This window comes from Bombina bombina, chromosome 4, assembly GCF_027579735.1.
Source record: "Bombina bombina isolate aBomBom1 chromosome 4, aBomBom1.pri, whole genome shotgun sequence".
Classification (NCBI taxonomy): Eukaryota; Metazoa; Chordata; class Amphibia; order Anura; family Bombinatoridae; genus Bombina; species Bombina bombina.
In genome coordinates this window covers 1065054455-1065068232 of record NC_069502.1, presented here as the reverse complement: position 1 = coordinate 1065068232, position 13778 = coordinate 1065054455, and the positions used below count along the sequence as shown (strand labels likewise).

The window sequence follows — 13778 nt, the reverse complement described above, 5'->3', positions numbered from 1 at the left end:
AGTTTTAATTTGCTAACTAGATTATTTTTTACTTTATTTTTAGATTTGATATTCATGTGTGTGCTTCATATAAGTATGCCTGTGTACTACCAGCATAATCTTGCAAATTAATTTGAAATGGACATTCTAAATTCACATTTATGTTCAATTAATTGAAGCACTTTTCTATGTTTGTATATATATATATATATATATATATATATATATATATATATATATATATATATATACATATATATATGTGTGTGTGTCTCCCCTTTATTACTACATATAATCTAATAGAATTTCCCATATGGTAATAGTCATTTCTATTTTTTCCCGTCCTAAGCTTTCCTAGTTCCTCTGATATAGTTTGTCGATACAGACAGCTACAAATAATATCAAGCATAGCACATTTCAGCTACAATACTGTAATTCTGATTTCACCCCCCAAACGATGCAATGACATTTCTTATTCTGTAAGAAACTAACTCAAAATTGATTTAACTGCTCAACTTCACCTTTTATTCTAACCTACTGAGACTAGCTGTTTTGAAGAAAACGCTAGTATTACATTTTTTATGTATGGGCATTGTCTGCAGATTTGTATAGGCTTCCTTTGAACAGTGCTGTAGAACTTCAGCTTTTAAATCTGCTGTTCTGGACCTGATTCATAAATCTGTATGTGGGAGGAAAAGAAACAATTTTTATATTATTCAGCCAGGCTAGTAAATTTTTCTAGATAATGAATATGGATATTTTAGTGTTGCTTTTAAATTTACTGTTTCCTTTCCACTTAACCCCTTAATGACCAGCAACGTACCCTGTATGATGCAGGTCTTTCTATTTTAGTAACCCAGCAGGAGTGAGGGAGGGTGTAATAGAATTGTCTTGCCGTACGCCACAAAACCCACACTACTATAAACATACAATCGCCTAACGACCAGCGATGTACAGGGTATGTCGCAGTCATTAAGGGATTAAAGTAAACATGTTGTATTTTTAATTGAACGCTTTCCCGATGACTAGATTTTTTTTTTAAACCAACAAAATGAATATTTCATGGTTTAGATAGAGAATTAATATTTCAGCATAGAGCCTGCAATTTTAAGATATTTTAAATGTACTTCCATTATCTAATGTACTTCTCTTGGAATCCTTTGTTAAGAGCATACCTAGATAGGCTCAGAAGCAGCAATGCAGTACTGGCAGTTAGCAGGTTATTGGTGGTTATACACATACGCCTGTTTTAAGCTAGCTCCCGGTAGTGCATTACTATATTTAACTATATGCTAAACCACTTTCCAGGGGTTAAACATTAACTTAGATGCAAGCAATAGCAAAATAATAAAATGTTCTACTCTATCAGAGCTAATTTGCAATTCTGTTGGGTGGAATTCTCTGGGTGGCCACTATCAAAGGAGACATGTTTAACATAAAAATAGTATTTCAAGGGCTGCTCTTGGTTAGCAGAGTTACAGTAGAAACGCAGTTGGATAAATTGGATGGATAGATTATTGCAGCATATAGTTATTCTGACAAATCCTTTTTAAGAGATATGACTTGCTTTTCAGTGGCTGTGTATTGATAAAAAGGTTATTACTGTATACTTCAATACTCAGTTTTTCTGTCTGCATTTTATCAAATATACAAATCTTGCTATGTTTGCAGCTGTCATAACAGATTATAATGAATGTTAAGGTAATTAACAATATTTACATGCATTTTATATGGTTCAAACATAAAACTGCCATTTAGACCAATTTGAGTTCTCAGATTCAATGTAAATATTGAAATGTATTGACATCTAGTTTGTTTTTGCACTGCATACTTTTTTTAATGTTGCTATTTTTTTATTTCTCATTGATATGCATAGCTAGTTTCAAAATAGATGTGTTAATTAGATTAGCATTTAACACTGTAGTATTCATCGATTCAAAAGATAGAATGTAAGTATCAAGATATATCCTTTAGCACCATATTACACATTCATTGTGTATATCAGTTTGAAGCCATTCATTATATACATCTATAATATATTCCTTGGGATTGTTTTACAATTCATTTTAGCTGGTTCAGGATATACTCACATACTTTGAGATAGAGTAGCACTATTTTTATTTTGTAGTTCTAAACAAACTTGTAGATATAGGGGTATGGATAAGTTAAATTTGGGGAAAGGGTTAATTCTATATGAATTAAGGCTGAATCATGTCTAGGAAAACAAGAGAATACTGGGATATTTTATTTGTTTTATTTACCTAAACTTTCTAAACATTCTATTTTTTTTATTTTAACTCTTATTAGCACCATTCTAACAATTACAGTTCAATGCTAAATCTGATTTAGTAATTAAAGATTGATATAAAAGCTACAGAAAAAAATATTGATATTTTTATGATTTTAAGTCAAGTCGCATTTAGTCATACACTTGACAGCATAGCCTGATCCATTTTACAACCAGAGGATTTTTTTTGTCTTGAAATGAATTCATTTTTATAATCAGGTTTGATTGCTTTAATTGATTATCCATCATTTAATTGAAGCTGATGCTTAAGAATTTCAGAGACCGGAGATCAGTACAAAATACTGCAGGCAATATTTAATCTAATTCTTTGTCCAGTTATGTGTGAAAATATGCTTGAAAAACTGTCAAGAATATTTGATTTATATTCATTTTTAGCTCAGAACTTTATTTCTGTAGGGAGACTTTAGTTTAGACCCACTATTGCATATTTTATTATTTAAGTATATATAACAGCTATAAGTTGAGTTCAATTAATTGCTTCATTATAAGCTTGCTTGTATTTATTTTTTTAAATGCTTGACATTTGGATAAAAAAGTTAAAGGGACAGTCTAGTCCAAAATAAACTTTCATGATTCAGATAGGGCGTGTAATTTTAAGCAACTTTCCAATTTACTTTTATTACCAATTTTGCTTTGTTCTCTTGGTATTCTTATTTGAAAGCTAAACCTAGGAGGTTAATATGCTTATTTCTTAGACCTGGAAGACAGCCTCTTATATGAATGTATTTTGACAGTTTTTTACCACTAGAGGGTGTTAGTTCATGTGTTTCATATAAATAACATTGATCTCATGCACGTGAAGTTACTCTTGAGTGAGCACTGGAGTGAGTCTGTTAAAACTAAAGAACTAAAATAAGGGGGCAGTTTGCAGAGGCTTAGATACAAGGTAATCACAGAGGTAAAAAGTGTATTTCTATAACAGTGTTGGTTATGCAAAACTGGGCAATGGGTAATAAAGGGATTATCTTTCTTTTTAAACAACAAAAATTCTGGTGTTGACTGTCCCTTTAATATCATGGGGTAGATTTATCAAGCAACAGATGCTGCAATCTACACCCGAAGTTTTAGGTCCGCTTAAAACTTAAAGGGACACTGAAGCCAAATTTTTTCTTTCATGATTCAGATAGAGCATGTAATTGTAAGCAACTTTCTAATTTACTTCTATTATCAATTTTTCTTTATTCTCTTGAAATCTTTATTTGAAAAGAAGGCATCTCAGCTAAGGAGCCAGCGAATTGTGGGTTCAGAACCATGGAGGACCCTTGTTTAAAGGTGCTGTCCAATCAGCAAGGACAACCCAGGTTGTTCACCTAAAATGGGCCGGCATCTAAACTCACATTCTTGCTTTTCAAATAAACATACTAAGAAAATGAAGACAATTTGATAATAGGAGTACATTAGAAAGTTGCTTAAAATTGCATGCTCTATCTGAATCACAAAAGACATTTTTTGGCTTCAGTGTCCCTTTAAAGGGACAGTCAACACCAGAATTGTTGTTGTTTAAAAAGATAAATAATCCCTTAATTACCAATTTCCCTGTTTTGCATAACCAACACAGTTCTAATTATACACATTTTACCTCTGTAATTACCTTGTCTCTAAGCCTCAGCAGACTGCCCCCTTATTATAGTTAGCCAATCAGAGCTGTCTCCATGGTAAATTTGTGTGCATGAGCTCAATGTTATCAAAATGAAACACATGAACTAATGCCCTCTAGTGGTGAAAAATTATCAAAATGCGTTTAGATTAGAGGCAGCCTTCAAGGTCTAAGAAATTAGCATATGAACCTCCTAGGTTTAGCTTTCAACTAAGAATAACAAGAGAACAAAGCAAAATTGGTGATAAAAGTAAATTGGAAAGTTGTTAAAAATTACATGCCCTATCTGAATCATGAAAGTTTTTTTTGGACTTGACTGTCCCTTTAAGTTAGAAGTAGTGATTGTAAGACTGCTGCTCCTTAACTCATCTGCCATCTCTGCAGCGGCTGACAACAATCTTCCTTATTGGATACAATTGGGGTGATTGACACCCCATACTAGCGGGTGATTGCCCTAGAATGTGCAGGGGGTGGCATTGCACAAGCATTTGACCAGAAATTCTTGTGCAATGTTAAATGCCGACAGTGTATGCTGTCGGCATTTAGCGATGTCGGGCAGACATGATCTGTTACAGCAGATCATGTTGGTTCGAAATATGATAAATCTACCCCTATGTCACTAATGACATTGCAGTAATACCATGTGTGATATCAGAGGTCATTGATAATTTTATATGTGATATCATTAAAGATGTGTTAAAAGACAGACAGATAGATTCACATTTAAAGTTTAGGGTTATTATTGTGTTATTTGTCATATTATACATATGTATATATATATATATATATATATATATATATATATATATATATACAGTATATATATAGTCATGTGAAAAAGAAAGTACACCCTCTTTGAATTATATTGTTTTACGTATCATGACATAAAAACAATCATCTGGTCCTAATCAGGTCTTAAAATTAAGAACATGCAACCTCAAATGAACAACATCACATGACATATGACACTGTTATGATTTATTTAACAAAAATAAAGCCAAAATGGAGAAGTACATCTTATGATTCAATAGTTTTTAAAACCACCTTTAGCAGCAATAACTTGAAGTTATCGTTTTATGTGTGACTTTATCAGTCTCACACAATGTTGTTAAGGAATTTTGGCCCACTCTTGTTTACAACATTGCTAAAGTTCATTGTGGTTTACAGGCATTTGTTTATGCACAGCTCTCTTAAGGTACAGCCACAGCATTTCAATCGGCTTGAGGTCTGGACTTTGACTGAGTGATTGCAACATTTTGATTCTTTTCTTTTTCAGCCATTCTGTTGTAGATTTTCTGGTATGCTTGAGATCATAGTCCTGTTGCCTGACCCCATTTCAGCCAAGCTTTAGCTGTCGGGCAGATGGCCTGACATTTGACTCTAGAATACTTTGGTATACAGAGGAGTTCATGATCAACTCAATAACTGCAAGGTGCCCAGGTCCTGTGGCTACAAAGCATACCCAAATCATCAACCATCTACCACCATGCTTTACAGTTGGTATGAGGTATTTGTGCTTATATTCTGTGTTTGGTTATTGCCAAATGTGGAGCTGTGCATTATGTCCAAACATCTCTACTTCTGGTCTATCCAAAGGACAATGTTATAGAAGTCTTGTAATTTGTTGAGATGCATTAACTTTAACATTTAACATGGTAACTGAGGCCTGTAGCGTCTGAGGTGTAATTCTGCGGTTTTATGCAATTTCTCTGAGCATTGCATGGTCTGAACTTGGGGTGAATTTGCTGGGGCGTCCACTCCTGGGAAGATTGACAACTGTCTTGAAGGTTTTCCACTTGTGAATAATCTTCCTCACTGTAGAATGATAGACTTTACATTGTTTGGAAATGGCCTCTTAACCCTTCCCAGATTGATGGGCAGCAACAATTGCTTCTCTAAGATCATTGCTGATGTCTTTCCTCCTTGGCATTGTGGTAACACACACCTGAATGCTCCAGACCAGCAAACTGATAAAATGTCCGCTTTAATAGAGGTGGGCACACTTGCTAATGATCAATTAATCAAGGGCATTTGATTAGCAGCACCTAGCTGCTACTTAGCCTCGTAATTCCTATGGAAGCAGTAAGGGTGTACTTAGTTTTTCACACATGGCTTCTCCATTTTCGCTTTATTTTGTTAAATAAATTATGACTCCGTGTAATATCTCATGTGTTGTTGTTCATTGGAGGCTGTATTTACCTGATACATAAAACCATCGAATTCAAAGAGGTTGTACTTTCTTTTTCGCATGACTGTACATATGTCCACACACACACACACATATATATATATATATATATATATATATATATACAGTATATATATATATATATAGTATATATATATATATATATATATACAGTATATATATATATATATATATATATATATATATATATATATATATATATAAATATATACAGTATATGTATATATATATATTTTTTTTTTTTTATTAATCTATTGACAAGGCAGGATAGGCAAATCATATGAAGAAGTTTATGTTTCACACATACAAGAACAATAGTTGGATACAAGACTATAATGACTAAACTTTGAAGAGGGTGAAGTTGCAAATATTGCAGTTGTTATTATACACCAAATGAGCCTCATGGTTTAATTATTTGACATAAATCTTTCAATATTCTTTAGTCTGAAAATGTTCTTCATGTTGGTCACCTTAAGACATCTTTATAAAACATAAAACAGATGTATTTAGTGATAACTTTAAATTTATTAATTCAATAGCTCATCATAATGAAAAGTATTTTGAAAACGTAATATATTTTATCTTGTTGTCCAAAGGACTGTAATTAAGCCATATATGTCAAGAAGTAACCAAAAGGACGTCTAATGCTTTTAAAATTTAGAAACTTGTACCAACAATGACACTTGTCTTTTCTTTAGAACACATAGTATATAAAATAATTAAATGTTTGATTGAGTTATCAGTCAAAATCCTCTATTTTAAGGATTAAATATATATGTGGTGAATTTAGAATCTTCTTGCTAAAAACATAAATAATACAATGTAAAATGAAACAACAAAAGACAGTATATTTTTTATAATTTAGATTATACCTCTTAATATTTTATAATGGTTTTGCTTCAATAAAAGTAATTGTTTAATTTTACATTTTGAGTTTCTTATATGGGCGACTAACTAGTAACTAACTAATAATCCCAAAATTTGTACTTAATATTTGTATTGCGAGAGTAGAATTGTATTGTTTACCAAGAGTACGGCTGCAAAGAAAGAAAAAAGAAACAGTTTAAAGTAAAAGGAATAAAAAGTTGACTAACCTAACCCACCTGAGCTCAGCTCACATGGATCAATATCCTCATCATCATCACTTGGACACTCAGCAGAAGCAACCAATATGTCATCAGTTGTCTGAAAGAAAATAAAAACATATTTTTTTAGACCAAAGTATAATGATTAGTTTTTTCCCTAAAGAGATTAATATAATTATCTCTGTTATTTATTTAAATATATATATATATATATATACACATGCATACACACACAAAAGTAATGCCATGATTTTCTATAATATTATTCCACCTTGAGTAAAAATAGTAAATCAGTGAATAAATTATTGTAACAAAACACATTTCCTGCTCATAAATATGCTGCACATGTCCAATAAATACATCATCAGAATAAAAAATAGAATCTGTGACCTGTAGAATAATTTAGATTGAAAATTCTAAATAAATTACAAATTGTCACATATATTTACAATTTCAACACATATTCAACACATGTTTAGGGTGCATACGAATTACAAGCACATTCTATTGTGAATAACAAGTTAGTGGTTTATGTAACACTTTTTAAACTGTTGGATAACTCAAGTTTAGCTTAGGAATTTTATTTTCATTTATATATGTTTATTTTTGTAAACAATTTTCAACTCTCTTCACTTCCTATATGGACAACTTTATTTGTATTACTAGCTTACACACATGCTTATTAGCTCACATTTATCTGCTTAGGAAGACCATATATATTTTGCAGTTGAGTCTGAATGGTTGTACTTGGTACACCATTATTCCATCTATATGATATAAGACAACCAAAATTAGATTGCAAAATTGTATTACTTGACCAGTCAGGAAGTTGTTCCTCTGAGAGAAGACACCCATGGCAGTTGTCTACTTTGACAAAACAAAATAATTTAGCAGGCATTCAGAACACTGCATCATTATTAACATATTCTGTTGATTTAAAGGGAAATTCAACCCAAAATCTAGTTTTCACTAAAATATTTAATTGTGCATAGTAAATATACTTTCATTATTTCATTTATTGTGCCCGCTGATCTGTAATTTAACTTAGAGAGACTAGGGGCTCCATGTACAAAGCAGCGTAAGCTGCTCAAGAGCCCTTGCGGGGTAGGTTCACACATTAGACTGCTGCTTCTTACACTCTTTGCCACCTCTGAGGTGGCGAAGAGAAATCACTGAGAGCTTGCTCATTCTGGGTGAATGACATTCACTTCTCTCCCGCTATGGGTCGCACGAGTGGAGGGGTGGGCATTACACACTCATCAGAGTGTGCAATGATGCATAAGGTCAAGTGAACAAACAAATCTGCTGCCCATTTACAGCGGAGGGGTTGAGAAGCTTATCCACGCGCCAGTTAATACATGGAGCCCTAGATTGGATCCTGCTGAATCCAATACCTTACACCTGCAACATTTTACACAGTGTTTGTTTTATCAGTTCAGGAGTTCATTTGTATATGACTCTAACTGGTCATAATAAAAGTCATAAGGCATGCAATGCTTTCTCAAGAGACTTTTTTAACTGGACTGCAAAATAATTTAACATTTGCTATCACAATGACTTTTATGTTTTTTAAAAATATTTATTTTCTTTACTGACATTTTGTAGTGCAGTGAATAATTGTAGATATATGTAGTGCAAATATAAAAAAATCCATTCTTTAAATAAAAATGTGTTTACTTTATATATATATAAAATGTATTTGACAAGTACAGAATTGCAATACAGTTGCTCTATGGTACAATTTTCCAGTAAAAAATATGCATACTATTCACTTCAGGCTACCAGTTACAATACATTTACATTTCACAAACATTTACAAGCATTTTAGCTACAAAATTGAGTATGAGCCTAGAACTCATTATAAAAAGCAATTGGAAAATATATCAATTTGCTGCAGTCAGCTACATAATGTTGTATAAATAGTTTTATGTAAATATGCATTGGCATCAAATGTGTGAAATCTAACAAAGACCTCTTGAGGCTAATGTTATCTCAAATTTAATTAGATTAACTTAAAAAAAATGTATTTCTAGCTATAAAGTTTAATATAACTCATTGCAGCAACTCTTCTTTACATTGATTATTGGCATAAAGAGATGAATTAAAGTGATGTTAGTATATTATGAAGGTTTGTAACTTGAAGAATGAAATTAAAGGAAAGCTAGAATCTAATTAGGGCTTCATGTACTAAGCAGAGAAATCTGCTCCGGAACCCTCACGGGGCAAATTTGCATATGCAAACCTGATTCCCACAATGTAAGAAGCAGCGGTCATTACACCCTTTTCCACCCCAGAACTCACTTACTCTCTGTGATTGACAGTCTGTTCTCTCACGCGATTGGTCCTGCAAGAGAAGGGGCGGGCTTTACAAGCTCACTTTAGCATGTAATGATGCATACGGGCAGTGAATCCTGTTCATCCGCTGCCCGTATGTAGGGAAGGTGAGCAGACAACTTCACGAGCTGAGAGGCTTGTCCACTCACCTTTTAGTACATGGAGGCCATAGACTAGAATCAGTTAAGTAAAGCTTCCTATGCCTCTTGGTTCATCATCTAATTCACGAAAAGGAACATTTTACACAGAAAGCTCTGTATTTCACTTAGGTAATCCAGTAAATTTCTTGATGAGAACAAGCAACACAATGAGTATAATAAATTAAAAATATTTAATTCATTTTAGACACAAGGCTCTATTTATGAAAGATGCAGCTTCATACCCCTTGCTGTGTAGTCTCCCACGTGAGCCTTCAACAGCAAGTTAATAAGCAGTGGTCATAAGATCACTGCCTCCTAACAACCCTGCAACCTCAGTGGAGGTGAACTTAAAGCATCCTCATACCACTGCTTCCTAACCTTTCCATTAGGGTTGGCAGATTTAAAACATTCTGAACTGATTTGTCAGGGATGATTAAAATGTTCTCCTTTTGAGCATTTGGTGTTACAACTATATTTTAGGGCAACAGATACTGCCTTGCCCACCACAAATACCGGATTCAATCCACACTTCTGCTCTAATGTCAGTGTCTGTAGGAGTAGCATGTAGTGTGATGGTTGTCCTTTGGTTTTGTCCTGATCACCCTCATGTCTTTATTTTTCCTCTCCCCTTGTCAATTTCTCTTCTTCTATTTCTTAGTACACTAAACCTAAAATGAATGTGTGTCAAAACTCCTCCACAGTCATTTTAGTGATTGGTTTATTGTAATATGTTAATTTATTCTACAACACAAGATAGCACTATTTTCCCGTAAAGAAAATAATTACCAAAATTATAACAAATTTTCTATTGTTTTAATTAATGTCCTTGCTCGAGACGTAAGGTTGACCACCCCCTTTATGTTACTAGAAGAAAATCTTCCGCCTTTTAAAAACAACTGATATAAAGTTTCAGATTATTGTGTAATAAAAAAAACTTCATCCACATCAACCAATGCTCACAACCCCTTTATCTCTTTAGGTATAACAAGGTGATATATGTATTCTATGTCTCTTTTAGAATTTTTTTTACAGTATATATAATCATTTTTTAAAAATCATTATTAATATTTTGTAATATTTATATTTAATATTTTAATAATGTGCCTTAAGATACCTATTTATTCATGTGCGTTAACTTGTCACCATATTAAAAATTAAGTGCAAAGCCTGAAGTGCGTTATGCATATTTTACATTGGTATGCTCTTCACATAGAAAAAAAAAATATTTTGTATTATTGTGTGTATATATATATATATATATATATATATATATATATATATATATCAGATATGTTTAATTTAATAGATGTGTGTGTACATATATATATATATATATATATATATATATCATGTCAAAGAAAGGATGCACTCGCCAGGATTTTTCTTGTTACCATTTAATGTAATGTTTCGGGGTATTACCGCCTTCGTCAGACATACAGATAAAAAGTAACATTGTCCTGTATGTGAAGAACATTGGAATGTTAAATATGTACAGTAAATATACAGTAAAACATAAAAAGATTATGTACATACATATACACACACATATATGTTGGGTGTGAGGATGGGGGAGACCCCGAAAACGTTTACCACATTATTAAAGTAGAGTATATCAATGGCGTGCGCCTTCCTGGTTCTTTATATGTGATTCACTGATTTGAAGTGCACCCCGTCAGTTGGTCTTAAATGTGAGTGCTGAATCTTTGCTGCTTGATTTTTATATATATATATATATATATATATATATATATATATATATATATATATATATATATATACAGGGAGTGCAGAATTATTAGGCAAGTTGTATTTTTGAGGATTAATTTTATTATTGAAGAACAACCATGTTCTCAATGAACCCAAAAAACTCATTAATATCAAAGCTGAATATTTTTGGAAGTAATTTTTAGTTTGTTTTTAGTTTTAGCTATTTTAGGGGGATATCTGTGTGTGCAGGTGACTATTACTGTGCATAATTATTAGGCAACTTAACAAAAAAACAAATATATACCCATTTCAATTATTTATTTTTACCAGTGAAACCAATATAACATCTCAACATTCACAAATATACATTTCTGACATTCAAAAACAAAACAAAAACAAATCAGTGACCAATATAGCCACCTTTCTTTGCAAGGACACTCAAAAGCCTGCCATCCATGGATTCTGTCAATGTGTTGATCTGTTTACCATCAACATTGCGTGCAGCAGCAACCACAGCCTCCCAGACACTGTTTTCCCTCCTTGTAAATCTCACATTTGATAATGGACCACAGGTTCTCAATGGGGTTCAGATCAGGTGAACAAGGAGGCCATGTCATTAGATTTTCTTCTTTTATACCCTTTCTTGCCAGCCACGCTGTGGAGTACTTGGACGCGTGTGATGGAGCATTGTCCTGCATGAAAATCATGTTTTTCTTGAAGGATGCAGACTTCTTCCTGTACCACTGCTTGAAGAAGGTGTCTTCCAGAAACTGGCAGTAGGACTGGGAGTTGAGCTTGACTCCATTCTCAACCCGAAAAGGCCCCACAAGCTCATCTTTGATGATACCAGCCCAAACCAGTACTCCACCTCCACCTTGCTGGCGTCTGAGTTGGACTGGAGCTCTCTGCCCTTTACCAATCCAGCCACGGGCACATCCATCTGGCCCATCAAGACTCACTCTCATTTCATCAGTCCATAAAACCTTAGAAAAATCAGTCTTGAGATATTTCTTGGCCCAGTCTTGACGTTTCAGCTTGTGTGTCTTGTTCAGTGGTGGTCGTCTTTCAGCCTTTCTTACCTTGGCTATGTCTCTGAGTATTGCACACCTTGTGCTTTTGGGCACTCCAGTGATGTTGCAGCCCTGAAATATGGCCAAACTGGTGGCAAGTGGCATCTTGGCAGCTGCACGCTTGACTTTTCTCAGTTCATGGGCAGTTATTTTGCGCCTTGGTTTTTCCACGCGCTTCTTGCGACCCTGTTGACTATTTTGAATGAAACGCTTGATTGTTCGATGATCACGCTTCAGAAGCTTTGCAATTTTAAGAGTGCTGCATCCCTCTGCAAGATATCTCACTATTTTTGACTTTTCTGAGCCTGTCAAGTCCTTATTTTGACCCATTTTGCCAAAGGAAAGTAAGTTGCCTAATAATTATGCACACCTGATATAGGGTGTTGATGTCATTAGACCACACCCCTTCTCATTACAGAGATGCACATCACCTAATATGCTTAATTGGTAGTAGGCTTTCGAGCCTATACAGCTTGGAGTAAGACAACATGCATAAAGAGGATGATGTGGTCAAAATACTCATTTGCCTAATAATTCTGCACTCCCTGTATATATATATATATATATATATATATATATATATATATATATAATATATATAACTGAACAAAAGACTGGCACTCTCTGTTCTTTCCATGAAAAATCTTTTACCGTGAAAGTAGTGACGTTTCGGGGACAGAGTATCCCCTTCCTCTGCCCTCGAAACGTCACTACTTTCACAGTAAAAGATTTTTCATGGAAAGACCAGAGAGTGCCAGTCTTTTGTTCAGATATATTAAATTACACTAGTACCATGGCAGTTGATGTGCTGAGTGAGAGTGCTCTCCTTTGTTACTATATATATATATATATATATATATATATATACATACGTAAATATACAATATTGCCCTTTGCAGTCATATACCTTGTCATGTAGTGTTTATATGAATGAAACTGTAATTTTCACTATATTTATGTTGTGTTTAGTGTAAAAAAATGTAACATACTACTCTTTAAGCAAGGTTTTCAGTTGCACTAACCCGACGAGCGTAAAACATTATTGCGCTCTCGTGATTGCATTTACTTTCAACTTGTAATACAAGCACTCTTTCCATTTGCTGATATTGCTAGTTTCATAACATTATATGACATGAACTATAAAAAAAAGACCTAATTTAAGATATTTAAATAATTCTGTTGTCTTCGCAGAAATATAATTCACAAATAATACCTGTGAATTACATTGATAGATTCAAATAAGATGATTTTATGCAGCTGCATAGAAAACAAAATTAATAATCTGAGGATAAGTGCAGGGAATAAATGTTACATCTGTGTTAACAGGAATACAGATGTTTAACTCAGTT

At 33.4% G+C, this 13778-nt stretch overlaps 1 protein-coding gene across 4 annotated transcripts in view; it reads right to left on the bottom strand.

Moving 5' to 3' along the window:
* Positions 1–13778, bottom strand: part of NRXN1 (neurexin 1) — a 2027363-nt gene that overhangs the window by 20178 nt on the left and 1993407 nt on the right. For 2 of the 4 annotated variants that reach the window (XM_053712207.1, XM_053712208.1), the window contains one exon: positions 7197–7278. In XM_053712207.1, the coding sequence (XP_053568182.1) occupies positions 7197–7278 (82 nt within the window). Of the gene's footprint in view, positions 1–7187; positions 7279–13778 lie in introns of all 4 variants that reach the window. The other 2 variants (XM_053712206.1, XM_053712209.1) reach the window with 1 other exon arrangement.